Consider the following 27767-nt stretch of genomic DNA (forward strand, 5'->3'; position numbering starts at 1 on the left):
GTTATTTCCTTTCTTTTCTTAAATCCAATAAACAGTGGGCTTTTAGTGTATTTATTAATGTGTTACGACATTATTGGACAATGATATATGTATATATATACATATATATATATATATATATGCATATATACATGTATATATATATAATATATATATATATATATATATACATATATATACATGTATATATATATATATATATATATATATATATATATATATATATATATATATATACATATATCACTGTCCAATAATGTCGTAACAAATTAATAAATACACTAAAAACCCACTGTTGATTGGATTTAAGAAAAAAAAAGGAAGTAACGATTTCCGTATATTTCGTTCACTTGCTGTGATCCTCTTCAAGTGGAATACAAAGACAAGAGAAAACACATACCTTATATACAGAGGAGAGAGGTGGAGTGAGGAAACATGGACATGTCATGTTGATATGACATGTCTATGTTCCCTCACTCCACCTCTCTCCTCTGTATATAAGATATGTGTTTTCTCTTGTCTTTGTATTCCGCTTGAAGAGGATCACAGCAAGTGATCGAAATATACGGAAATCGTTATTTTCTTAAATCCAATCAACAGTGTGTTTTAGTATATATATATATATATATATATATATATATGTGTGTGTGTGTGTGTGTGTGTGTGTGTGTGTGTGTGTGTGTGTGCGTATGTATATATATATATATATATATATATATATTTTTTTTTTTTTTTTTTGGGGGGGGCATAGGCTAGCGCAGTCGTGTGTCGTATAACTTGTTGACTGGGAGACGCCTTTGTTACGTGGACCACAGATGAAATTTTTTAAATTTTTCATACCCCCTATGGGTCCCTATCTCATCTGAATAAAATCTCCTGGCGGTACATAAAAGAAACACAAAAACAAACAATAAACAACAAACATACATATATTGTATATAAAAATAGCATTTTGTATCCATGAAGGAAATGCAAATGATGCGTAATTGGAAGTGTGTGTGTGTGTGTGTGTGTGTGTGTGTGTGTGTGTGTATGTGTGTGTGTGTGTGCGTGCGTACGTGTGCCAAATCATTCACGAAGTTCCAGGAAGGAGTCGTGAATTAATAATTCCTGTTTACTTATTTACCTATTATTTCAATTATTGTAATGTAAAAGTGGAATGAATGTGAAATAGATTATCCTTGTAATTTATACATACTAACGTATTATTTTGAGTGTCCGTTGTTTTCTGTATGAAAGGGAATAAATGAAACAAATTGAGCAAATGGTAACCGTAGGATGAATGCCAGTGGAAGAGACGCGCAGGACGCGCAATTGAGAAGATCAATCGCAACCATGTCAAAGGGTTTGCTAGGGATTTGATATGTCAAAATGGAAAATTCACTGTGAATATTACCTTTATGGGTAGCACAAGAATGACAGGCGTCCATGTAGGCATGGATATCCTTTCTCATAGTAAGCAAAAACTACTGAAGTCTGGCTTGTGTTAAGCATTTGTCTCTACCTGGGTGTGCAGCAAGTGGAGAATCATTCAAAAGGAACAGAACTTCAGGTACTAAGTCAGAAGGAAATACGAGTTGTTGTACAAGTCTGGTTCATGCTTGTTGGAAAGTGTGGTTTCGTGGTAAAGAACGTCATCGACGAGTCTGAAGTGTTCCAAGGAGGTAGGAAAGTCTGTAAGTTCTGATGTATCTCCTGACTCGAGAGAAAATATCACACGTTTCCACACGGGGTCGGATCTTTGAGCTGCTTGAATACACGCATGAGTAAGAGTGTCTGAGGGAGGGAATTGATAGCAGCAATATTACGAGAAAATGCGTCACCAATATTGTTTGCTTTACCTTGCACATAAGAGAAGGTGGAGTTGAATTCTTGAATGGTCAGAAACCGGCGAGCAAGTTTCCCAGACAGGTTCTTGCCATTAAAAAGCTGAAGAAGCGCCCGGTGGTCTGAATGAACTGTGATAGGGTGACCAAGAATAATTTCTTTAAAATGTCGAACAGCGTAAATAACCGCTAAGGCTTCAATTTCATTAACAGAATAGTTACGTTCAGCTTTGTTGAGGAGTCTGCTGGCAAAGGCAATTGGGCGAAGGTGTGTGTCTTGTTCTTGCATAAAGACAGCACCAAGACCTCCGAAAGAAGCGTCAGTGTAGAGAATGAAAGGTAAGTTATAGTCAGGAAAAGCTAAGACAGGAGCAGTAGTAAGGGCATTCTTTAAGTCTGCAAAAGCTTGTTCCTGGGCAGACGACCAGTAAAAAGCAACATCCTTCTTTAGCAGTGAAGTAAGAGGAGCTGCAATAGTAGAATAATTCTGGATGTACCTTCTGTAATATCCTGAAAGTCCAAGAAAGGACCGAGGGTGCTCAACGTCTGTGGGACGAGGAAAGTCAGTAACAGCTTTGACTTTATCAGGAACAATAAGAATGCCACGAGAAGTGAGGACATGACCAAAAAAACGAACTTCTTTCTTAAGGAAGGAGCATTTGCTCAACTTGAGTTCGAGGTTGGCATCAGCAAGACGAGAAAATACCCGTTGAAGGGTTTGAAGGTGTTCTGGTATTGACTTTGAAGTTACTATGTACTATGATGTCATCCAAATACATGAAGACATTATCACCAAGTAAGCCAGCAAGAACAGTATGCATAAGTCTTGTGAAGACAGAAGAAGCAGAGGTGAAACCCATAGCTAAGCGTTTGAATTGAAAATGACCAGAAGGAGCTAAGAAGACGGCCAGGGGTCGGCTTTCTGGAGTAAGAGGAATCTGGAAGTAGCCAGAAATGAGGTATAAGGTTGAAAAGACAGTATCATTCTGACCAACAGAGTGAAGAATTTCCTGTAATACAGGGATAAAGGTTCTTTCCAGAATGGTGATTTATTTAGTTCTCGAAAATCTACAACAGGACGGAAAGTACCATCTGGTTTGGGTACAACAAACAAGGAGAAATTCCATTCAGAAATGAAGGACTCAATAATATCTTGGGCAAGCATGTCTGCAATGAGCTTGTCCACAATTTTACGTTTGCTGTGCGGCATTCTGTAAGCCGAAATGTAGCAAGGTTTGGAGCCTTCTCGAAGGGGAATGTGGTGGTGAATGAGGTTAATAGAACCTAGGTATTCACCAGGCAAGTAAATTTTGGAACGTCGATAGTTTCATGTACTATGGTCATTAATTGTGGGGGAGTGGGTTGGGTGGACGAGGAAGCCATGGCAAGAGGGCTCGAAACTGGTGGAGTATGTGACACTGGGGATGCGTGGAGGGGCGTACGGTTAATGAATGGGGGAGTGCGTGGAGAAAAATGAATAGAATGACGAGGGAATTTGGGACTTGGAAGAGGATACGTGGGGAACTTAATCATGTAGTAAAGAGGTATAGTGCCAAAGATTTTTCCATTTAACTTGGAAGGAATATGAAGAATTGTTGAATATGTAGGTAGTACCGAATGGGAAGAAGTACACGGAAGAATATGAAGGAACACGAAGAATTTCTTGGCTGCAAACAGTGGAAAGAATTAGAAAATATATGGAGAGGAGGTACAAGCGTAATCCACACACACACACATATATATATATAAAACATGTAGAATAAGGCAATTAGAATAAATTTATGTAAGAAATGTGATGCACTGAGTTAGTGAATTATGTTTAGCAGAAAAAATATATACACTTGTAATTAAAACACAAGAAACACTATGCACTTAAGTTTACTTCATAGAAATGTCACTTGGTAAGCGAAGGGCGAAGGCCCGGCCCAACAGAAACGGTGAATGCCGATGAGCGGTGAAGAAGGCGACACTCGTTGAAACTCCGGTACTCGTATGAGTGGAGTAGGAGGTTGTGAAGTGCCCGGGGGACGACGGGTGGTGGAGGCGGTAGCGGAGAAGGTGGTCAAGTGCTTGACGAAGACGGTTGGTGCGTTGTGGTGGAGTCACGGCAAGTCGGTGGTGGATAGGGTAGTGAAGATGGGTAGTTGCCTGCCGACTGCGTGAAGAACTAGGTCACTGGATGACGTAGAGTGAGTGGAGGAGACCCACGCCGTAGCGGTGAATGATGGTGAAGTAGAGAGGAGACTTCCTGTCACTGCTTGACGAACGAGAGCGACAGGGAGGAGGATCGGGTGGAGTGGTGTACGCAGAGTTGGTAAACAGGAAGTGGGGAAGCTTCCTGGGCTGGCGGTATCACACTGGACAGCTTGGTGAACGTGGGTGTGTAGGCGGAGGTGACCCCATAGAAGGTCTCGTAGGCGTTCTCTATATATGCGAAGATTAATTTCTGTTGGAGAATGTTGGTCACACAGGATGTATAAGCAGAGTATTGACCTCAGGAAGTGAAAATTTAGCAGTGATGGCTGGGAACGGCAGTGAAGTACGTTGGCGTCCGTGTTTAAGGCCCAGGGGAAGAAATTCTAACTTGAATTCACTTTTCTTGTAGATAAACGAAGATCCCTCTGCGGCCACCATCTGTTGAATGTTACTATGTTGAGATAGTAATTCAACATTAGATGAGGCACTAAAGAAAGTCACGGACACGATCACTGCTCTATTGGGTATGTAGGTACACCATTTGCTCAATTAGTTCCATTTATTCCCTTTCACACAGAAAACAACGGATACTCAAAATATAAAATTTTAGATATATCTACAAGGATATCCTATTTCACATTCATCCCACTTTCACATTACAAGAATTGAAATGATAATTATACGACTCTCGCGGAAACTTCGAAAACAATTACACACACATACGAACATACATACTTTCAATTACGCATTACTTTTGTAATTCCTAAATTGAATAATTTTGCTATAAATTATAAATTAGACATATAATAGTTTAATTCCTGTTAGTATTAGACTTTGAGGTCCCCCAAACCACTGAAACTTGAAATCCTGAAATAACCGAGGCTCCGAAGTTCTCAAATTCTAAATAACTGAAAATTGATGTCCTTCAACCTCTGAAGTCCTTACCTGAACTCCTGAAATCACTAAAATCTGAAAAGTCATGAAATAACTGAACTCGTGAAATCACTGAAAACTGAACTGAATTATTTAAATTCCTAAAACCTGAATGCCTGAATTTTCTGAAATCACAGAAATCTGAAGTCCTGAAGCTACGCCTTTCCTACGTCTTGCAGAATCCCTAAGAAGCTGTCTGCCTGGAAGCATGAAACCAGCTGTCCGGACGCTGCTGCTCCAGCTGTTGCTGCTGACAGCTGTTCTGCATGACGGTCAGTGCCAGGGCCAGCCGTTCAGGATGCTGTACAAGTCAGGAACCATTCTTGGAATTTCCTTCGTGGACAAGATGGTCTCCGTCATTCAGTGAGTCTTTCTTCTTGGTTTTCTGTCGGTCTGTACGTGTGTGATTCACCATGGTCTTGGATCACATGTTGGAATCGTGATCGACAGTTATTCCCTTCCCGGAAGAGAGCTCAGAGCTCATGTATGACCGTTCTATGGGGGATTGAAATCTTTCTTAGGGGGTCCCAACTCCCTACCACCAGATTTCGGGAGATGGCAAATATATATATATATATATATATATATATATATATATATATATATATATATATATATGTATATATATATTCAGCCATATATTATTATTATTATTATTATTTTTTTTTTTTTTTTTTTTTTTATACTAATCCTTCATTTTCGATATCTCAGGTGTGCACGGAATTGCAGCAGCACCTTCGACTGTACCTTCTTCGGGTACGACGCGACCCTGAGAAACTGCCACGTCTTCACCGATCCCTACTACTCGTCGCGACAAAGTCCCCCTTCGCCAGACTTCAATCTCTACTTCTTGGACATTTACCCGGGGAGCACGTTCATCCTTCTGGACACGGCAATGGACTGGGTCACGGGGAAACTCGAATGCGAGAAGCTGGGAGGGACTCTGACGGTGCCCAGGACCATAAACCAGGCTGTCATAGTGAGCAACTACATCGTGAAGATACAAACTCACGTCGGGATGTCCCGCACGGACAACCTTTCTCCTTATTTGGATCTCGACGGCACAGAAGTGGAGCTTTTCTTGCATCCTGCACACTCAGAAGTATATGACTGCGTCTACACCTATAATAAGTACCTCTATACTGTCCCCTGCACAGGGCACACGCGTCCTGTTATTTGCCAAATTCCTCTCTAGTACGGTTACTGTGTGAAGAATTGTCACCTCAGAACGCCCACCTGAAGAACTGTCACCCCAGAACGCCCACCTGAAGAATTGTCACCTAAGAACGCCCACCTGAAGAATCGTCACCCCAGAACGCCCACATGAAGAATCGTCAACCTATGAGATCCCACCTAAAGATAAGGTTACATTATGTTAGGTTGAATGAGGGTTATGCTTATTGTCATCAACTTATACAACCGAAGAATCGTAAACCCAGGATGGTCCACATGAAGAATTGTTACCTTAGGATAGCCCACATGAAGAATCGTCACCCCATGAGATCCCACCTGAATATAAGGTTAGGTTAGGTTAAATGAGGGTTATGCTTACTGTCATCAACTTATACAACCGAAGAATCGTAAACCCAGGATGGTCCACATGAAGAATTGTCACCTTAGGATAGCCCACATGAAGATTGTCACCCTTGGAGATCCCACATGAAGAATTGTCACCCTGTCGAAGTCTGCAGTGACGATTCTTTATGCGATCCCTTTTACTTAATGTGGAATTGGGGGGGGGGGGGACTTCCTTGCTGGCTTTGCTTTAGAGGTGCTTTAGAGGTGCTTTCGAGGTGCTTTCTAAGTGGCCGTTTTATCGTCTTTTCTCCCTCACCCATCCTCTCCATTTTCTTAAAAAAAAAAAGTGCTTCGTCCTCTGTTTTTGTTTCGTTTTTATTTTATTTCATTCTATATTATTTGGTTTGATATTATTTACTTTCATTTAATTGTATGAAATTTAATCTATTTTGCTTCGTCTTCGTCTAATTCAATTCTACTTCATCTTATTTAATTCTATTTATTCTCTTGTTTTATCTTTAGTTTTTTGTTCCATTTTCTTCAGCTCATGTTGCCTTATTTCATTTGATGTTATTCGGTCTTATCTGACCATATTTCCAATAATGTAACCTTTTTCTAGTTTTATTTAATCTTATTTGACCTTAAAGTAATTCTATATAGTTTTATTGGATACCTATTTCTCTATCTTGACTGATTTGATCGCCTCTTATATGCCCTTACTTTAAGTAATTTAATCTTATTTCATAATGTTATTCTATTTCATCTCTTAAGTAATTTCAAGTTACTTAATTTTACTTTTATTTTCTTGTTATTTTTTCCTATCCTGATTTAGTTTTTGGTTTTTGTTTTTTATTTATTTTGTGAATTTCGCCAGTATTTCTCAACTAAATAACTGGTACTATTTTTCTCATCTCGACTGTTTCCCAATGCAAAGTTCTTCTTGGGATCTTGGGTCATTTTTGGCACATTGAAAGCTTCCGTTTTGGCTAGCGTCGGGGGCCTATCACACTGGACTATTTTTCCTCCGACATTCTACCTCCAACCTCCATTTGAAGAACTAGAATACGACCTCGCTTACAACTAGATTATTACTTCGCTTACAGACATCTAGACTTCTCAAAGAACATTTTAACAGTATGTCTAACATTCGTACAGGTTTATAATCTATATGTGATGAAAAGATTTTAATATTGGGAGATTTTAAAAATAAAATTGTATACTAAGACGGTTGGGGCTGGTGGAAACCAAGTGAATTAACCGCAAAAACAGGCAAAAATTCTATTTAGAAATATTGTTACAGGAAATTATTTATCTAAGATCCTCGCACACTGAACAGGTTCACCTAAAAGACCCTATGAGTTGATTTAAATCACCAGGCGTTTACTAGAATAAAGTCATCTACGTCACCTAGGAATCGAAGACCCTCATTGGCCCTTGTGTTCCAAGGACCGCCCCCTTCCCCCTCCACGGGAAACGCTGATTGGCAGAACACCCGACACCTGTGTGACGTCAAGTCGCGTGTGGACTGGATTTCATGGTGATTCATAGGCATATCTGGGAATGGAGTCCACGTAGACAATCAGAAAATGTGACAACCGGTACGCAAGATGTTAATGAAGACAATAGACTTCATCGAGATGGACTACAAGCTCTCCGGTGCCGAGTTTGTGCCTCGAAGGTGAATAGAATAGCCAGGCGGCAGTCAGTGATGATGAAAAGGGGAAAGGCTTAAATTGACATCCTATTGGTGCCGAGGGGAAGGCAATGGGAGTCTATGGAATATTGCCTCCCTCCCTCCCTCCGGCACGGACCAAAGGAGTAGGGGATGATGAGAAAGTGAGATACAGAGGGGTAAGAAAGGAAATTGAGAGATAGGGAGAGATAGAGGGGCACGGACAGGCAGAGAGAGAGGAAGATAGTGGGAGAGAGAGAGAGAGAGGGGGGGAGACAGAGGGAGAGAGGGAGACAGAGAGAGGGGGAGACAGAGAGGGAGGGAGACAGAGACAGTCAGATAGAGAGAGGGAGACAGAGAGGGGGGGGGAGAGAGAGAGAGAAGGGGAGAGAGGGAGACAGAGAGAGGGGGAGCGAGGGAGACAGAGAGAGAGGGGGAGAGAGGGAGACAGAGAGAGGGGGAGAGAGGGAGACAGAGAGAGGGGGAGACAGAGAGAGAGAGAGGGAGACAGAGAGAGAGAGACAGAGAGAGAGAGGGGGAGACAAAGAGAGAGAGGGGGAGACAGAGAGAGAGGGGGAGACAAAGAGAGAGAGGGGGAGACAAGAGAAGGGGAGACAAAGAGAGAGAGGGGGAGACAAGAGAAGGGGAGACAGAGAGAGAGAGGGGGAGACAGAGAGAGAGAGGGGGAGACAGAGAGAGAGAGGGGGAGACAGAGAGAGAGAGGGGGAGACAGAGAGAGAGAGGGGGAGACAGAGAGAGAGAGAGGGGGAGACAGAGAGAGAGAGGGGGAGACAGAGAGAGAGAGGGGGAGACAGAGAGAGAGAGGGGGAGACAGAGAGAGAGAGGGGGAGACAGAGAGAGAGAGGGGGAGACAGAGAGAGGGAGACAGGGAGAGAGAGAGAGGGAGACAGAGAGATGGGGAGGCAGAGAGAGAGGCAGAGAGATAGAGAGGGAGATAGAGAGGGAGACAGAGGGAGAAAGAGGGAGACAAAGACGTAAATACAACGGAGAGATGGTTCTCTCCTATGTCAGTCATTGGCATGTACATACATACATACATATACCAAGGCTTTTTCCCCCTTCCAAGGGAGGTAGCCAAAAAGGGAAAGGCACAAAAACACTCCCACCCATTTCATCCCTAAATACACTCCACACCCCTCCCACCCTTCCTCTCATCTGAGCACCTCCTGGATGACGGGTCATCCCTGCACCCTGCCCACCGCCCTGGGTCAGAAGCAGTGTCGCAAGACACAGTACATCCACAGCGAGGCCGCTTCATTTACATGTACTCGTACTTTTCTTTGGTCATTACAAGTATCTATTTCTCCCTAACTATATACCAAGCATTTCTTCTCCCTTGTAAGGGAGGTAGCCAAGTCAAGGCACATGTAGTGATTCTTTACTTATAGTTAGTATATGTCATTCTCCTCCTTATTGTATATGTAATTACAAAGGATTGCAAAGGCGGAGCATGCCGACAGGAGACCTTTTGGTCCATATCTAGGTCGGATGCAAAAAAAATCATAATAATAAAATAATAAATAAAAACTAAAATAATGTAAATAACAAATAAAATACATAAATAAATGCATAGGTATAGTTAAATAATAAACAAACAGGTAAATAGTAAATAATAATAACATATAATTAACATATAACTAATAATAAATGAAAGTCAGACAAATGATAAAACCAAAACAATATAAAATAAATTATTGTACATGTAATTCTTCTGACCCAGGGCGGTGGGCAGGGTGCAGGGATGACCCGTCATCCAGGAGGTGCTCAGATGAGAGGAAGGGTGGGAGGGGTGTGGAGGCTATTTAGGGATGAAATGGGTGGGAGTGTTTTTATGCCTTTCCCTTTTTGGCTACCTCCCTTGGAAGGGGGAAAAAGCCTTGGTATATGTATGTATGTACATGTAATACTCCATTACTGTATATGTAATACTTCTTTATTGTATATGTAGTTCTTTATATGGTAAATGTTTTATACAAGTATTCTATGTAGTCATATAACCGCTCTTCATGGTCGTTAGACCATATGCACTAAGCATAAACACTGGTGTCAGGCCTATATGCCATAGCATTCATGTATTTAGTATAGTGTTACACTTAACAGTTTTGCATGCATATTCCTCATTATATACAAGTTTCTCTTGCCTTATGTTAAACATATATATGTTTGTCTGTATTGTTCTACCTACATGTTCCACACGGCAACAGGGTGCCAGAGAAATGGGTCAGGGGTCATGCCCTTACCCTGTGCCAGGTCCCCAGCTTACGCCTAGAGGCAGAAGGTACTTAGCTCTTGTCACGTGTAGACCTATGAAATAAAATCCCATGATATTCAATGTTTCACTTAACCACACACACTCCCACTCCCACCCCCACCATCCCTCATCTTAGTTCCTTGTGTCCTGCGCATTGCCCGGGTCTGAGGCAGTTATTCATCTATGATTGGTTGGTGGGGTCGTTTAGTGTGTGTCTGAGGGAAGGTAGAGTGCCAGAGGACTCAAAGAGTCCCTGTATAGTTCCGCTTTACAAGAAAAGGGGACAAATGTGGGAGTAGTAGTTTCAGAGGGAACAGTTTGTCCAGTGTAGTTGGGAAGGCTTATGGGAGGGTTTCGATTGAGAATTTTAGGAGAGGAACAAAGGGAGTAAATGGTGAGTGACAGTGTGGGTTTAGGAAAGGTGGGGGTTGCATGGATTAGGTTTTTTGTGGTGGGGCAGATATGCGAGAATTTCTTGGCAAAAGGTAGGGATGTTTTTTTGGGCCTTTATGGATTTGAAAAGGCTTGCAATGATGGACAGGAGGGCACTCTGGGAGGTTTTGCAGGTGTATAGGATTAGGGGAGAGCTGTTATGGGCAGTCATGAGTTTTCATGAGAGTAGTAGAGCCTGTTAGAGTGGGAAATGGAGAGTGAGTGGTACGAGGTAAAGATGGGACTGTGTCAGGGATGTGTAATGTTGCCTTGGCTGTTCAATGTGTACATGAATAGCGTGGTGTGGGAGGTAAAGGTGAGGGTAATGGGCAGGGAACTGGAGACGGTTAACCTCTTCTATACGAGTCAAATTTTCATACACAGCACCAACACCTAATCATACTACTCGCATTATAAAATATAAAGCTACCGCTGTATTACGCATTCTTTTTCACTGAGTATTAATAAACTGAAATATCTATAAAACCAGTTAACATTATTTGGTGGTCACAGCTACAACTACAAAATATAATCAAAATACTGATGCCAGCATACTAATATACCCACTCATGCCTCATAATGCCTACATAGGCATCATTGTATTAAAAAGGTTAACATACATATACCAAAGGCTTTTTTTGTCCCTTATAAGGGAGGTAGCCAAAAGACAAAGGCATGAAAACCACTCCCACCCATTCCATCCCTAACATACTCCCCTCCCCTCCACCCTCTTGGATGACATGTCATCCCTGCATCTCTCCCACTGCCCTGGGTCAGAGGTAGTGTCGCAAGACACAGCACATCCACAGCAAGGCTGCTTCATTAAATTGGCAACTCCCTCCCCCTCTCTGTCCCCTCAAGCATAAAGACATGGATTCCCTTCTGCCAATGCCAGATGGCTTTTGTTCAGCAAAGGTGTGGGGTACCTCACACTGAAGGAGTTTTCTTATGAGGACTGATAGCCATGGTTCATATGGATAAGAAGGGGTGAAACAGGTCATTATTACTTCTACATATACATACATATGCCAAAAAACAAAGGCATAAAAACCACTCCCACCCATTCCATCCCTAATACACTCCACTCCCCTCCACCCTCTTATCTTTTTTTTTTTTTTTTTCAAACAAAACAAAGGGAAATGAAACAAGTATAATCACATTGATTATAAATATTTAAGGCATTCTTTACATCCATCCACTCTTATATACCTTGCTACATGGATAAAAGCTAAATTACATTAAAAAGTAAAGACACAATATTGGCCAACAATCAATCAATCAATCAATAAGGGAAAGAAGATTTAAGAAATGGAAATATCTTGGCCCAGGAGGCAGAGGAAGGAAATAAGGAGGGGAAGTTGAGGAGAAGGTTTGAAGAGCGGAAGGGAAGAAGGAAGAGAAAAGGATTGAAGTGTATAAACAACAGAAATAGTTCTAAAATTCTATCCTATTTATTTCACAAATTATAAGGAAAGTGTGATTAAAAGAAAGACATGGAAGTACACCTTCGTATAATAAAAGCTTCTAGAGGCACACTGGAATGTCAAATATGGTCATGTTTTCCACTTCAGTTGTAGCCTTCTCGTTCAAGTCATTTATTCAAAAGATATTAGGCGAGGAATAACGTTCCATGCCCTGTATTCTTTGCTTGATTCTAGCAGCATCCCACTTCTCAATTCCGACGGGATCCTCCGAGGAGAATCTGTAAAGAGCAGGTAGGATTACCTTCAAATGTTACAACAAAGATGTCGCTCATTATTTCAAGTAAGTTTTAGTTACCTTAAATGATCTTTATTCACCTATTCATATACCAAGAGCTTTTTCATTTTTGGCTTTTGACAAGTCTGACTTTGCTGCTCCCTTATAAGGGGAAAAGCCCTTGGTATAATATAAAGAGCCATTTTGTTTCTCCTTGATTAAATTTTTCATTACAAAGGTTTATGCTGCAATGTACTCAAATGAGGGGGGGGAGAGAGAGAGAGAGAGAGAGAGAGAGAGAGAGAGAGAGAGAGAGAGAGAGAGAGAGAGAGAGAGAGAGAGAGAGAGGAGAGAGAGAGAGAGAGAAAAGGAAGAAGAAGAAGAAAGTTACCTTAGTTTTTTTGTTGGAGAATCTTCAGTGTTGGAATTATTTTCCTTCAGAGGTTGAGATCCAACATCGAATGTTGAATTAAGCAGAGTATCCCCTCCACTTGGCTGCAAAGAACAAAGAGAGCCATGACAAAAATCAATAATAAAAGAGTAGGAAAAAGAGAAGTGGGGGAAACTAGGTTAATGGATTTATCAATACATTACACTACTTTAAATTCAATATAGTAAATAGGCAAGAACTGGTTTACCAATAGAGTAATTAAGGAATGGAACAGACTTAGTAATCATGTAAGCACTAGAACTATCAGTTATTTTAACCACTTCCATATGGTGACGCCTACGTAGGCGGCATGAGGAGCAAGTGGGTACTCGTTGTTGCCGACGTCGACATCTTTATTATATTTATTGTAGTCGTACCCACATAATTTTCATTCTCTCTAAACTGGCTTCATCAATTTTCTATGGTTATCAAAATACCCGGGTGAAAGAGAACGAACGATTGAGCACCGACTTTATTTTTTATAATGTGATTATTATGACAACATCGCACATCGGGCAGCTAATGCTGCCAGACATGCGATGTGCCCCGTAGTGAAGAGGTTAACCACTTCACTACGGGACTTAAATCTCGCGGGCAGCAGCCAATGCCAGCCATACGACGTGTCGTAATAATACTCGTATCATAAAATATAGTCACGGCTTATATCGATCGTTCTCTCTTTCACCCGTGAATTTTGAAAACCACAGAGAATGGGATTTAGAGTAGATTAGGGAGAATGTAAAAACATAGGGGCGACTACAATATAATCAAGACGCCGATATGGCAGCGTCGCGAATCCACTTGCTCCTCATGATGCCTGCGTGTGCGGCACGGTATGGAAGGGGTTAAGAGAAGGTTAGATAACTATGGATGGGGACAGGTGGTAATGGTCATGGAATTGCCTAGTGTAGGCCTTATGGTCTCTTGCAGTCTCCTTCATTCTTATGTATTTCTCTCATGCAAGAGATCTACAGCCCCTGCTTCCCAACCACTCCATCTACTGGTTCATTTCCTACTCTATCATTGAGATCTCCCATTACCACTACACTGACACTTCTTCCTAAAACCCTCTATGCACTAATTCAAATCTATCCAAAAAGCTTCCCTTTCCCCTACACTTTTCTCACTACCAGGCTCATATGACTTACAAAGACCCACATCTCCATTACCAGCTTCACCTTCATCCACATTAACCTCAAAGAAACTTCTTTCCACTCCACCAAATTCTTACCTATCTCTTCACTTACTAGTATAGCCACCCCTTCGCTCCCTCATCCCCTCTTCACTCCTGACATCCTCCCCACTATACTCCCAAACTCAAAATTGCCCCTCTCTTTCAACTTGGTTTCACTCAATGCCAACACATCCATCTTTCCTCTCACAAGCATACTGCCTACCTTTTCCCTTTTACACGCACATTAAAAGACCCAAACCTTAGGATTCTGGTTGGAAAACTCCTCCCAAACCTTCTTATGCCCTTGCTTTTTTCAGGAATGTCCCCTTTGGGGCTACAAAGAGTAGGATGCCTGGTCCTATCCCCGTCCTGTTTTTGTTCCATTTTACGACTCAAGTGGGAACACTGTGGCAGTATTCTTTCTCCCCTTCCACAGGGGTACACACTTCATACACATTAGAAATCCATTTAATGCTCTTCCAATCTCTGAAATTCAGCTATAAATTCTACAGTATACAAGAATTCTTACCTCAGAGAATGTGGTATCAGGCATAGCCTTATTGGTGCATTTCAAGACGTTACACTTACAGCCCACCCCACAACTCCTTCCATCACTGCGACATTTACATCTCTTGGTGCCGCAGTTCAATTTGCAACGACACTTGACTTCCCCGCTCGAATCTCTCTTGACTCCCCTAAACAAGGTCTTGTTTGACTTCTTGTTTTCTTGATCTTCGTCTTCTGATATGGGACTTTCTTTACTGGAATCCCTCTTTGTACCTTTCTAAACAGAAAATAAATGGGTTAATTAAAGCAGACAATGATACCCCAAAAAGTATGTAAAAAACAGAAATAGATCGTCTTTGGAGAAATACCAAACATGAGGCTTATCACCACAAGACGTGACAATTGTAGTGACTGGAGCCTCTGGGAACCCATTTCTATACAGTTTTAATGAGTTATAAACGTCCTGCTGTACACTACATATTTCTGGTATCATTAGATGACTTGAAGCCACCTACACACCCTTTTGAACCCTGGTAACACTACAGAGTCCTGGGGGAGAAAGGACGTGATGTTTTCTCATTTTGGGTAGAATTTTAGCAATCTTAGCAGTTTCTCTCTCTTTTTTTAAAGCTGCATAACATTCATGAGGCCATATCCATAATAATTATGGATATGGCCTAAATCTTTCATATGCATGGAAAATGTGATTGAGAGGGAAAGAATATGCTCAATTTACAACCCTAACCTGTCAACTTGCTTACAGTAGGCCTATATGTCTTAATGATTTCATGCTAACAGTGGTCACAGATGCAGAGTAATTTTTTCATACTCTACTTTCATTTTATGTTATCCTAAGGCAAAGTTTGAGCGGGAAGGGGGGGGGGATATAAAATCAGCTGATGCCAGTATGTACCTGAGCTATACATTGGGCTGATGACATATGAGTTAATTACCCTACTCCTACAGAAAGGAAGGAGAGAGAGAAAGATTATTGAAATCTATACTCACAGTAATTTTCCTTATTTTTCTATACAAAGGTGTATTTTTCCAATCTGGGTCATTTTGGTCATTTAGGTCATTCTCTGAATCAAATTCAGATTCAGACATATCTTCCACATATGTGTAGCTTTGTTCTTCTGACTTCTTTTCTGGCCGTTTGTGCTCGAATGATACAAGTTGTGGCATCAACGATACCTGTTAAATAAAAACACACATATAATAATGGCTTTTTCCCCCCTTACAGTGGAGGTAGTCAAAGTCAGACATAAATACACCCCCACCCATTTCATCCTCACATATGCCACTCCTATTCACCACCACTTCCTCCCTCTTTTCTTGGCTCCTCCTGGATAATGGGTCATCCGTGCATCTTGCCCACTGCCCTGTGTCAGAAGAAAGACACAGCACATCCACAGGAATGCTGCTTCATTTTATTGGTGACTCACCCTCTCCATCCCTTCTTGCAGAAAAAATATGGGGAGAAATCCCTTCCAGCTGAGTCAAAATATCATTCACACATACTTCCTCACCGCCCCCCTTGCATCACAGCATCATCCATACACAACCAATTTCCACTCACCCTTATCTTCTGTCTTCTCCCTTCCTTCTTCAACAGACATTCCCCTCTTTCCCAATGCCCCTTTTACCCCATCCATCCATCTCATCCTTGGCCCCCCCCCCCACATGTTCACTCACTCCACCTCTGTCCTCACACCTCTTTTACTAATCTTTCTTCACTCATTCTTTCCATCTCAATACTCTTCCATCAACCATATCTCCCAACTCCCCTTCCACCCCAAACTCTCCACATCTCCTCGTTTCTCATTCTATCCAGCCTAGTAATCCATAACATACTTTTCAGGCACTTCATCTCAAACACATTTATACTCTTCCTCTCCTATGTTCCATGTTTCTGCCCCATACAGTGCTGTCAGCACAATCACCCCTTCATACAATCTCCTCTTAGCATTCATTCCCAAATGTCTATTTTTCCTTTATAAATAAAATAAATAAAAAATAATAATACATACATATACCAAAGGCTCTTTCCCCCTTACATGGGGGGTAGCCAAAAAGAAAAAGGCATAGAAATCACTCCCACCCATTTCATTTCCCATACATTCCACTCCCCTCCACCCTCCTCCCTCCTATCTTGGCACCTCCTGGATAAAAAAAAAAATAATGATAAACTTGATAACATTGTTATATAATGTTATCAAGTTTTATCGCTTATACTTGTCTGTCAATACCATGTTCCAATTAAGCAAGTGGGATGCTAAAATGCAACAAAACATAACTGGGTATCAGTGAAAGAAATTGCTAATGTTACTTGATATGCTGTTGCTCAAAGTGTAAATGTAACGAGTGTGATGACACTAGTAACATGATCAATTATGAGAACCAAACAAACAAATTAGGGTTGGTTCATCACACACATTACAGAACTAGCCCAGTTCAGAACACCATCCACCACCACCAACAAAGAGCACACCTTGTCACAGAGAACAGATGCAATCATGATACAAGACAAAGAATGCACATCTCACAAGGCACCACACTCAACAGGAATAGGTTTTGAATGAGGAACAGATGAAAGCAAATGGGAAGAGCTTGGTAGTAAGTGTGTGAAGAGAGATGGATGTGCTGCACATTCACATGAGACATTGAGAGAGAGAGAGAGAGAGAGAGAGAGAGAGAGAGAGAGAGAGAGAGAGAGAGAGAGAGAGAGAGAGAGAGAGAGAGAGAGAGAGAGAAGAAAGTGAGAAGAGAAAGACAGAGAGGAGAGGAGACAGGAGACAGGAAGGGGGGAGAGAGAGAGAGAGAGAGAGAGAGAGAGAGAGAGAGAGAGAGAGAGAGAGAGAGAGGAGAGAGAGAGAGAGAGAGGAGAGAGAGAGAGAGAGAGAGGAGAGAGAGAGAGAGAGAGAGAGAGAGAGAGAGGAGAGAGAGAGAGGAGAGAGAGAGAGAGGAGAGAGAGAGAGAGCCTCCCTCATAAGGAAAGTTGCCAAGTCATAGATGCCCTGAAATGGGTGATAATGTGTAGTAATATCTGAGACTTACTTTATTTCCTTTGGTCAGAACTGCTGTGGTTATTTCTTTTTTCAATTTTTTACATTCCTCAGTCTTTTCTTGTAATTCTTCGTGTATTTTCGAAAGTCTTGCAATTTCTTCTTCCTGGAACTGCAGCCTCTCCAAAAGGGCTTTTTCACTCTCTGACGCTTCATCATCCATCATTCCACCCTGGAAACAGAGAATTTGTTCTATGAATTAACCCCTTCTGTAGGCGCCATGAAGCGCGAGTGGGGAAGAAAAAAAATATATATATATATATATATATATATATATCCTCACCCATTCTATCCCTAATACACTCCACACCCCCTCCACCCTCCCTCTTATTTTGGCACCTCCTGGATGACAGATCATCCCTGCATCTCGTCTACTGCCCTGGGTCAGAAGCAGTGTTGCAAGACACAGCACATCCACAGCAAGGCTGCTTCATTAAATCGGCGACCCCCCTTGCAGAAAAGGAGAAGACACCTACGTAGGCGTTATGAGGCACAAGTGGGTATACCACGATGCCGACATTGAAGTCTTGACTATATTTTATAGTTGTAGCCGAGTGACCACCATATCCTGTGAACTGGCTTGATCATATTTCCTGTGATTTTTAAGATTCAGAATGAGAGAGAACAACTAATACAGTTGTAACTATATTCTATAATGAGATTATTGTGATGTGTCATCAAATCATTGTACGTCAGGAACCCCATCCTGCCTGCAAGAATTTACTTGTATTGAAGAGGTTAATATGCCAATTATGAGTGTTTTTGCCCAATGGTAGGGGAGAAAGTACTGAGTGTTCCCACTGAGTCATAAAAGGCAACAAAAATGGGACGAGGATAGGACTGGGCATCCTACTCTCTGTAGCCCCAAAGTTGACATTCCTAAAAACAGTAAAGGCAGAAGAAGGTCTATGAACCATCTTTTGTTTCTCCCTCTATCCTTCCAACTGTCCTGTTTCTATTTGTGCAATTTTTTCATCATCATTTTTTCAGTTTTCAAACATTTATTATCCTTTCGACTTGGAATTAAGTAAGCCTTATACAGTAAACCCTCAATATAATGGACGATATGGAGACAGGTCTGTCATAATATCCAAAGACCCGTTATATCTGATGGAAATACCGGACAGATCCATTATATCCTGAAGTTTGTCCAGTATGTCCAGAGGGTGGAGGGGTGTGGAGTTTTTTCGGGGATGAAATGGGTGGGAATGTTTTTGTACCTTGTCCTTTTTGGCTACCCCCCTGGTAAGGGGGAAAAAAGCCTTGGTATATGTATGTTGTCCAGTATTAGAAATTACAGTAAACCCTGGATATAACAGACAATATGGGGACAGGGTCTGTTGTTATATCCAAAGATCCGTTATAACAGAGGATCCCTCACTATAACGAAAGAAAATCCATTATAGCGAGGATTGTCCAGTCAGATTTTTTGTCACTTATATCCGATATCTGGTATATCAAGGGTTTACTGTGCTTCTGACCCAGGGCAGTGGACAAGGTGCACGGATGACTCGTCATCCAGGAGGTGCTAAGATAAGAGGGAGGGTGGAGGGGTGAGGAGTGTATTTAGGGATGGAATGGGTGGGAATGATTTTATGCCTTTTCCTTTTTGGCTACCTCCCTTGTAAGGGGGAAAAAGCCTTGGTATATGTATGTATATTCGACATCTGGTATATCAAGGGTTTACTGAATATACATACATATACCAGAGTCTTTTCCCTTATAACAAAAATGTCTATGTCAGAACATACTCCTCACACCTATCCCAAAACCCATTCAGTCCCTCCCATCTTAGCTCCTTGTGTCATTTTATAAAAAACCTTAAACAAAATCTTGAGAAGAAACTGTTATTTACTTACATTAGTTTTTGGCATCTGTCTAAGGAGGAAGAGGGTTTTGTCTTCATATTCCCGTGAGAGTTTATTTAGTTCGTTGGAATGAGCTTCCTTCACGGCCTTCATCTCACTCTCGGCCTCATCTAATGTAGCCATCAATTCTTCATTGTGAGCCTAAAAGGGAAATATCAAAGAATTAATGCAAATGCTAATCAAACATTTCCTACTTGCCCTTTCCTAATTCTTTCAGTTCTGTGATTGTAATTCATCAATCCACAGCCCTGGATGTCTCTTGTAGGAGACAATGGGTCCCCAGGTTTGGCCACAGTCATTAGTTCAACCCACACGTTACTTGATGAAGATATTTCGAGTTGGTGTACGGAAGAGACGCAGTGCAGTTTTAACCACTATTCAACATGTCATGGAAGACTGCATTACACACAATGACGCACAGAAACAAAACAACAAACACTCCATAAAGGATTAGTGAGAAAACCCCATTTCGGCTGTGGCATTCCTTGGTGAGACGGAACTGTTCAGACAGTCAGTCTTGGGAACGACAATAACCACTTTGGTACAATGACGCCTACATAGGCATTATGAGGCGCAAGTGTACACAAGGATGCCAGCGTCAATGTCTTGATTACATATTTTTTTGTAGTTGTACACAAGTTACCCTCAGATTCTGTAAACTGGTTTGATCATGTTCTCTGCGTTTATTATAACTCAAAGTAAAAGAGAACAAGTAATACAGCAGTGACTATATTCTATAATGCGAGTAGTGTGATACAAGTTACGTATGGCAGCCGATGCTGCACGCGAGAACTTGAGTTGTTCTGAAGTAGTTAGAGTGCTCTCTGTGGTGTGTCATCTGGGGTATATTGCCCGACTGCCACTACGGAGTGCTTCATTTGTGATTCGTTTTTGTATGGTTGCAGTGTGGAGTACTGGGAACCGTAGAATACATGATGTGGTTGTTATTATGTTACAATAAGCTGACTGCTTATTGTAGTATCAGGGGTGGGTGAGTCCAGTGTTCTTGTATGGAATTATGTGCACCTCCAGTTGGGTGACATGGATGTTTAGCGCTGGTTTTGGGGACAGGCGGCAGGAAGATGATTTTGTACGTACATCCCACAAAACTACCATGCTCAAGTACCTATACACAATCATGCACGCAAACAACACAACATACACTCTATAAAGGATTTGTGGGAAAACCCAGTTTCAGCTATGGCATTCCTTGGGGAGACGGGACTGCTCGGACAGACAGTCTAGGGAACGACAACAACAACCTATTGTCGTTTCCAAATATACAGGGTGTCCAAATAAAATGTACTTGTGATGTCGAGTACATTTTTCTGGGGCACACTGTATATCACCATATACTATCTGTTCACAATGTATATTGTAATACAAATTTTATTGTATAAACTTGGATGCCATGGACCAGAAATTAAGTATGTCACAAGGTGCAAAGCATGAAATGGCAAATGCCAACAAAAATGGTCAGAGTAGAACCTGTATGAGGATTTCTCGATTTATGCGAGGGATACGTTCCTGAGGGGACTGCATAATGTGAACAGTTAAGTTTTACTATTGCTTACTTGATTTTTTACATCGTATCATTCTAAATAATCTGTGTAACATGAAAAAATGACTAGGTTTTTCACCTTGTATTATTCCAAAATCTCGTACAATAAACCCTCAATATAACGGATTTCAATCTACCGGATATCGGATATAATTGACAAAAAATCTGACCAGACATACCCTTGCTATAATGGATTTTCATCAGTCATAGCAAGGGATCCTCGGTTATAATGGATCTTCAGATATAACAACAGACCCATCCCCATATTGTCCGTTATATCAAAGGTTACTGTAATTTCTAATACCAGACAAATTTTGGGATACAGTAAACTCGCACTTATCCGAACACATTTTAACCAAATAATCGCATTAACCGAACATTTTCTCAATACGGTAGCCATCGCTTTAACCGAACGTATTTGGATCTCAACCGAACATTCAAACACCCCGCCGCCTCTTCCGCCACCCGCAAGCTTCGCCAAGTGCTCACACGGTGGCAGCACACTCTATGTTTACACCTGATCGGCTGTTTGGCGGTACATACATTCGTGAGTCCTCTCGGTGACAATACAGTATCACAAGCTCTCGTTAAACATTTTCTCTTTATACTCTATAGAATATGTTTATGAACTATTATAAGCAGTTCCATGTGTATGTTAAGTTTACAGGTACGAATATTGCAGCTGACATTACCGCATAAAACTCTACGGGAATGAAACATACAAAGTCGGATTAACCGAACATTTCGGTTAATCGGACATTTCTAATCCCCCTTGGAGTTCGGATAAGTGGAAGTTTACTGTATAACAGATCTGTCCACTACTTCCATCAGATATAACGGATCTTTGGATATAACAACAGACCCATCCCCATATCCTTTACATCGAGGGTTTACTGTATTCTAAACAAGTATAAATCAAGATATCCCTGTACTTGAGACAGCTTCCACAAGCGAAATGTACGTCTAATAAAGGTTCCATCCTTACAAGCTATCTACTCTGACCACAATGCATACATTCGTACTTACCTGAACATCCTTGAATTCCGATTCTTTAGTAAAGACTGTAGCTTGTTGGGTAGTGGCAAAATCAAAGAGGTAATTTATGGCAACCTTTGCTTCAATCATACTTTGGATGGATTCAAATCGCCTCTTCGAAGTTTCTGCGTTATCTGGGGATACATGGACAAAATAATCTTTAACAAGAATTCCCAAAAGATCTTTATTTCAAACAAGTTTTTATGTATGTGAGTTTTATTTTATTTATCTTTTACAGCTTTACATTTTGCCATTATCAGTTTTTTCAGTTGCACAAGGCCTAGAGATGACATGAAGAGGACCACCCCCCATAAGAATAAAGTAGCCAAAAAACAAAGGCATAAAATCCACTTCCACCCATTCCACCCCCACATACTCCACTCCCATTCACCCCCTTCCCTCCCTCTCATCTTGGCTCTTCTTGGATGAAGGGTCATCCCTGTATCTTGCAAGGGAGGTAGCCAAAAAAGAAAAGGCATAAAATCATTCCCACCCATTCCATCCCTGAAGACGGGGAGAAATCCCTTCCAGCTGTGTCAAATTATTTCTCACACATACTCCCTCACCCCCTTCCCCCACCCATTCATCACACCATCATCCATATACAACCATTCTCAACACATAAAAATCAATTTGTAATGCATCATACCTTGATCCCCATCCATAATCTTCGACTGCATGTCATTAATCTGAGCTGTGCGAAGGTGCATGTCATTTTCCAGATTCTTCCTTTTGACCTGTAGATCATCTTCCATTGCCAAAGAATGTCCCCCGCGATTCAGCTGACGCTGTTAAAAGCATTTTACATGTATCTAGACATAATAAAAGAGCCAAAAGATATATTCAATATTGATATAAGTGAAATAAGAATAAATATACAACTTTAAATTACTGATTTACCTTGACTTTGTTTATTTGGTCAGATATTGTCTTACGATCTTCAATGAGCATATCAAGTGTATGTTTGGCCTGCTTCTTGACTGTCACTACCTCAAGCTCACCGTCAAGCCAGGACCTAATAAACAGTAAGTATTTAGAGTCAAGGCATGCATGGACTTAGCCATCCCTTACAAAGGTGGTACAGGCTATTGATACATAGATATATCATGAAGTGAATCTTTAACATTTCAGCAAAATTCAAAACAATACAAAACACTGCCATAGGAGTACTAACAGGCTGCAGCAATGCAATATCAATAGAACACCTACAATCAGATACCCAAATCCTCCACACAGAACTGTACACGAGAATGAGAGGTGTCCAATTATATGCATGAGACCTTGAACTCGCCTCTCTCTCTTGCAGTTGCATACACACAAAAATAAACAAACACAAAGAAACCAGTAAACAGACAAATTCAAAAGGCATAATTCCAGTACTACCCATTTCATCTCCACCCATCCATGAATCACAGCATCATCCAAACACAACCATTCTCCACTCACCCCTATCTTCTGTCTTCTCCCTTCCTTCCTCAACAGACATTCCCTCTTTACCAATGCTCCTTTTCCATCCATATTATATTCGTTCATTCCCTCCTGTTCACTCCATCCATCTCTGCCTTCCACACTCCTTTTACTGAAGTAATATTAATAAAAGAAGTGTGTAAAGCAAAGACAGAGGTAGAGAACAGGCAGAGACTATCAGGGATGAGATGGATGGATGGGGTCAATGGGGTATTGAGCAAGAGGGGGATGTCTGTTGAGGAAGGAAGGGAGAAGACAGAAGATAGGGGTGAGTGGAGAATGGTTGTGTATGGATGATGCTGTGATGCATGGAAGGGAATGGGTGGGGGATGGGGGGAGTTAGTGAGTGGTTGTGTGTGAATATTTTGATGTAGCCTGGGGGTGGGGGGCAATAAATAAGATAAAATAAACAAATAAATCAAATAGCACACGGATGGGAAATAGAGAGAGAGAGGGGTAAGTACTCTGGCTGACTGGCTCACAATGTATGCGCGCGTGCGCACCCCCACCCCCACACCCTAAATGGACTCCTTGGAGCACAAGGACTAGTACCCAAAACTTACTTTACTTTGATTGCCATATTATCACCTCCTTTAGAAACTGCCCTGCGTTCTGCTCCTGCCTTCTGCAAAGCCATTGCATCCTGGAAAGTCAGATTAGTAAAATTACTCAACTTCAAGACAGTATTAGGTGAAGATTCATAAAACAACGATGAAATGTTATATGAATGAAGAATAGATTGTAGATTACAGCATGTATACAGTACAAATGAGGATAATACGGTCAACATATCTTTTAAAATTCATTCACATTCAACATCACACTGCTCAGTTGAAGGTAATGTAACTTGAACAGAACCTACACAAGAGGGCCCAACAGTTTACCCTAACTTTTCATTATATGGCAACCTCTTTCTCATACATTAAAAAATTCTAGAAGACAAGTACAGAATCCCCTAAGCCACATCATCCATTCATATTTTCAAAATCTTCCTCTGTTCACTCTTATCTTTTATGCTATTCAATCTGATCAAGATATTGCTCATGTATCCTTTATTCCATCCATCCACCTCATTCTTGTCTTCTTTTCAAGTTTTCTCCATCCACTTTCCACTTTTTGATAGTCTTTCTATTTCTTACATAAGCTCAAACCACCCTGGCACTCTTTGATCTACCCAATCCAACAGCTGTCTTTCTTTCCTTGCTCTCTGTCTCACTTCCACGTTTCTTTCTCTGTCCGTTCTTGTAACACCAACCACATTTCTCAAACACTTTTATTATACGACTGTCCCTCCATTATGCTGTCCCCCTAATCTCTTGTTACTGTCCTGTACCATTTCTCTGAATATTCATTTCCTTTATTTACCTACCCTGTGGTGGAGGATAGAATGCTGCCACCAAGTACTTGAGTCGTAAAAGGCAACAAAAAACGGGATGGGGTTAGGACTAGAAATCCTGCTACCTGTAGCCCCACAGGGGTCATTCCTATACAAGTAAAGGCATCTTCCTTTATGATTCCCTCAAAATCCAAGTCTCGCCTCTACACAGTGGCATGAGGAAAACATTCCATGCATCATTCTTTTCACACTCGTCCTAAAATACTTGTTTCACACAACTACTTTTATTCCATCCAGATATCCATTTACTTCCTGTAGCCTATAGGTTACATTCACTGCCACATGGGATTCCAAATACTTTCTACTTCCTCAAGCCTCTCCTTCATGCACATGCCTTTCGAGGGGAAAAGGTCTTTTGTTATATGTATGTGTATTATATGTATCTCATATGGCTATACTTTACCTTGAGCCTTTTGTTTATAGCAACAGCCTCCTCCATTTTGCGTTTAAGAACGTTTTGTTGTTTGGTGTGTAAACGCTCCATTTTTACAATCTGATACTGCTTCTTTCTGTCCTCTTGTTTCAGTTTGGCAACCTGAAAGCACATGGTAAACACATTATGCGAACAATATCAATGCAATGACACCATATCAAGTAGCCTCTGCCAAACTATTAAGAAATATTCAAGTTTCGTGCATCACATTCCATTTCCAGTCTCTTGGGGTGAGGGGGGATGGAAGGAAGGAGGAAGAGGGGGAGGGAGGAAGAGGGGGAGGGAGGAAGAGGGGGAGGGAGGGAGAGGGGAGGGAGGGAGAGGGGAGGGAGGGAGAGAATCAAAGAGTGTGAGAAAGAAAGAAAGAAAGAAAAAAAAAAAAGAAAGACAGTGAAAGAGTAGTGTGGGGGAATTTGTACCAATTCATCCAACTTTCAAAGGCACAGATTGGTGAGCATTATATACCATGGCACCTTGGACGAGTAAGGCAAGGGTAATGGGCAGGGATCTGGAGATGGTTAAGAAAAATGGAGAAAAGTGGGAGGCAAGCCACCTGTTTTTTGACAACACTGCTTGTGGTTGGGTCAGAGGAGGGATTAAGGGAGTTAGTGACAGAGTTTGGGAAGGTTTACAATTGGAGAAAGTTGAAGGTAAATGTGGGTAGAAGTAAGGTGATGAGATGTACAAGGGTAGAGGATAGCAGTGAGTTGGAAAAAGGTCTAAAAGGGGAGAGGCTGTAGGAAGTGGAAAGCTTAAGGTACTTGGGGTTCCATGTGGCTGGAAAGGGAGAAGTGGAGGTGGAGGTAATTTGTAGATTGAGAGAAGCAAGTAAATGCCTTGGGGGATTAATTTTTTTTTTATGAGAAATAGGCATCTGGGGATGGATGCAAAGAAATGGGTTTGAGATGAAATGTCTGAGAAGTATGGTAGGGGTTACTAGGTTGGACTGAGTGAGAAACAAGGATGTGAGGAGGAGAATGGGGGGAGGAAAAGAAGTTGGGAGATAAGTTTGATGAAAGAGTATTGGGATGGTTTGGACAGATGAAAAGAATGAATGATAAAAGATTAGTAAAAGAGGCGTGGAAGGCAGAGGTGGCAGGCGTGAACCTGAGGAGATGACCGAGGATGAGACAGATGGATGGGGTGAAGGGGGCATTAAGCAAGAGGGGAATGTCTGTTGAGCAAGAAAGGGAGAAGGCAGGAGATAGGGACGAGTGGAAAGTGACTGTATATAGATGATACCGTTATGCAAGGAAGGGAGGGGCTGGGAATGAGGGGGAACAGGGTGTTTTATGTGTGAATATTTTGATGCAGCCCGAAGGTATTTCCCCGTGTCTTCGCTTTCTGCTTGAGGGGATGGAGAGGAGGGGGTTGACGATTAAGTGAAATGGCCTTCCTGTGGATGTATTGTTTCTTACAACATTGCTTCTGACCCAAGGCAGTGGACAGGTTACAGGGGTGACCCATCATCCATGAGGAGCAAAAATGAGAGAAAGGGAGAGGGTGGTGGATGGGAGTAGGTATGTGCCTTTGACTTGGCTACCTCTCTTATAAGGGGGAAAAAGATCTTGGTATATAGATGGATAGTAAGGTCACACCATCATACAAACCTCTCTGTCTTTCTGAGCTTTCCAGACCCTGAATTTCTCATTATCTTCTTTCATTTGACGAATTAACTTTACCCTTGCTGCCTTCATACTCTGCAAAAGGAAAATACACCAAAATTACCACATTATATATTTTCTAACATGCCGTAGCTGGCACAAAATTCATCACATCCAGGGTAAGTCACCTATACTTTCCATAAAGATATGTAATTTCAGTTCCGTTATACATTTTGCATGGCAACTTAAACTGTGGTATATGTCATGCTCCCTGCCCTATACACAACAATGATTTCACTTGTTTACCTGAATTTCTGAGCCAAGTTTGTTTACTTGTTTTTCTGTCTGTTCCTTCATCTTGAGCATTTTGCTCTGTTCTGTAATCTTCTTTTTCAAACTCTGCATCTGTCCTTCCAGTTCTTTAAGGCGCTTTCTTCTTTGCTCAGAAATCCTTAACAGGGAGACAAGAAGTAAAATTAAGAGAACAAAGACAACTCAACAGGTGTGAGGGTTGTTCTCTCATGCCAATATACCTTGTGTTCCTGGTAACAACCACGTGGCTGAAGCTCGTTTAGTAAAACATGTTGGAGGGGAAAATTTTAGTTGATCAGAATTTAAGGTAGTGGTAGTGTCTACAACTAAAGGGCACAGGACGAGTGCTGGCTCTGCAGCGCAGGAAT

General features: G+C 41.4%; 1 protein-coding gene across 2 annotated transcripts in view; it reads right to left on the reverse strand.

The window, feature by feature from the left end:
- Positions 1-12003: 12003 nt before the first annotated feature.
- Klp3A (kinesin-like protein 3A) overlaps positions 12004-27767 on the reverse strand; it is a 36383-nt gene continuing 20619 nt past the window's right edge. For both annotated transcript variants that reach the window (XM_076209891.1, XM_076209890.1), the window contains exons 14-26: positions 27394-27538; positions 27094-27183; positions 25454-25585; positions 24218-24297; positions 23088-23202; positions 22837-22975; positions 22179-22321; positions 19583-19732; positions 17716-17895; positions 15667-15852; positions 14681-14935; positions 12939-13042; positions 12004-12551 (exon numbers count right to left, since the gene is read on the reverse strand). In XM_076209891.1, the coding sequence (XP_076066006.1) occupies positions 12449-12551; positions 12939-13042; positions 14681-14935; positions 15667-15852; positions 17716-17895; positions 19583-19732; positions 22179-22321; positions 22837-22975; positions 23088-23202; positions 24218-24297; positions 25454-25585; positions 27094-27183; positions 27394-27538 (1822 nt within the window). In that variant the 3' untranslated portion in view covers positions 12004-12448. The remainder of the gene's footprint in view (positions 12552-12938; positions 13043-14680; positions 14936-15666; positions 15853-17715; positions 17896-19582; positions 19733-22178; positions 22322-22836; positions 22976-23087; positions 23203-24217; positions 24298-25453; positions 25586-27093; positions 27184-27393; positions 27539-27767) is intronic.

This window comes from Oratosquilla oratoria, chromosome 26 (genome assembly GCF_046742065.1).
Source record: "Oratosquilla oratoria isolate Oo_2021 chromosome 26, ASM4674206v1, whole genome shotgun sequence".
Lineage (NCBI taxonomy): Eukaryota > Metazoa > Arthropoda > Malacostraca > Stomatopoda > Squillidae > Oratosquilla > Oratosquilla oratoria.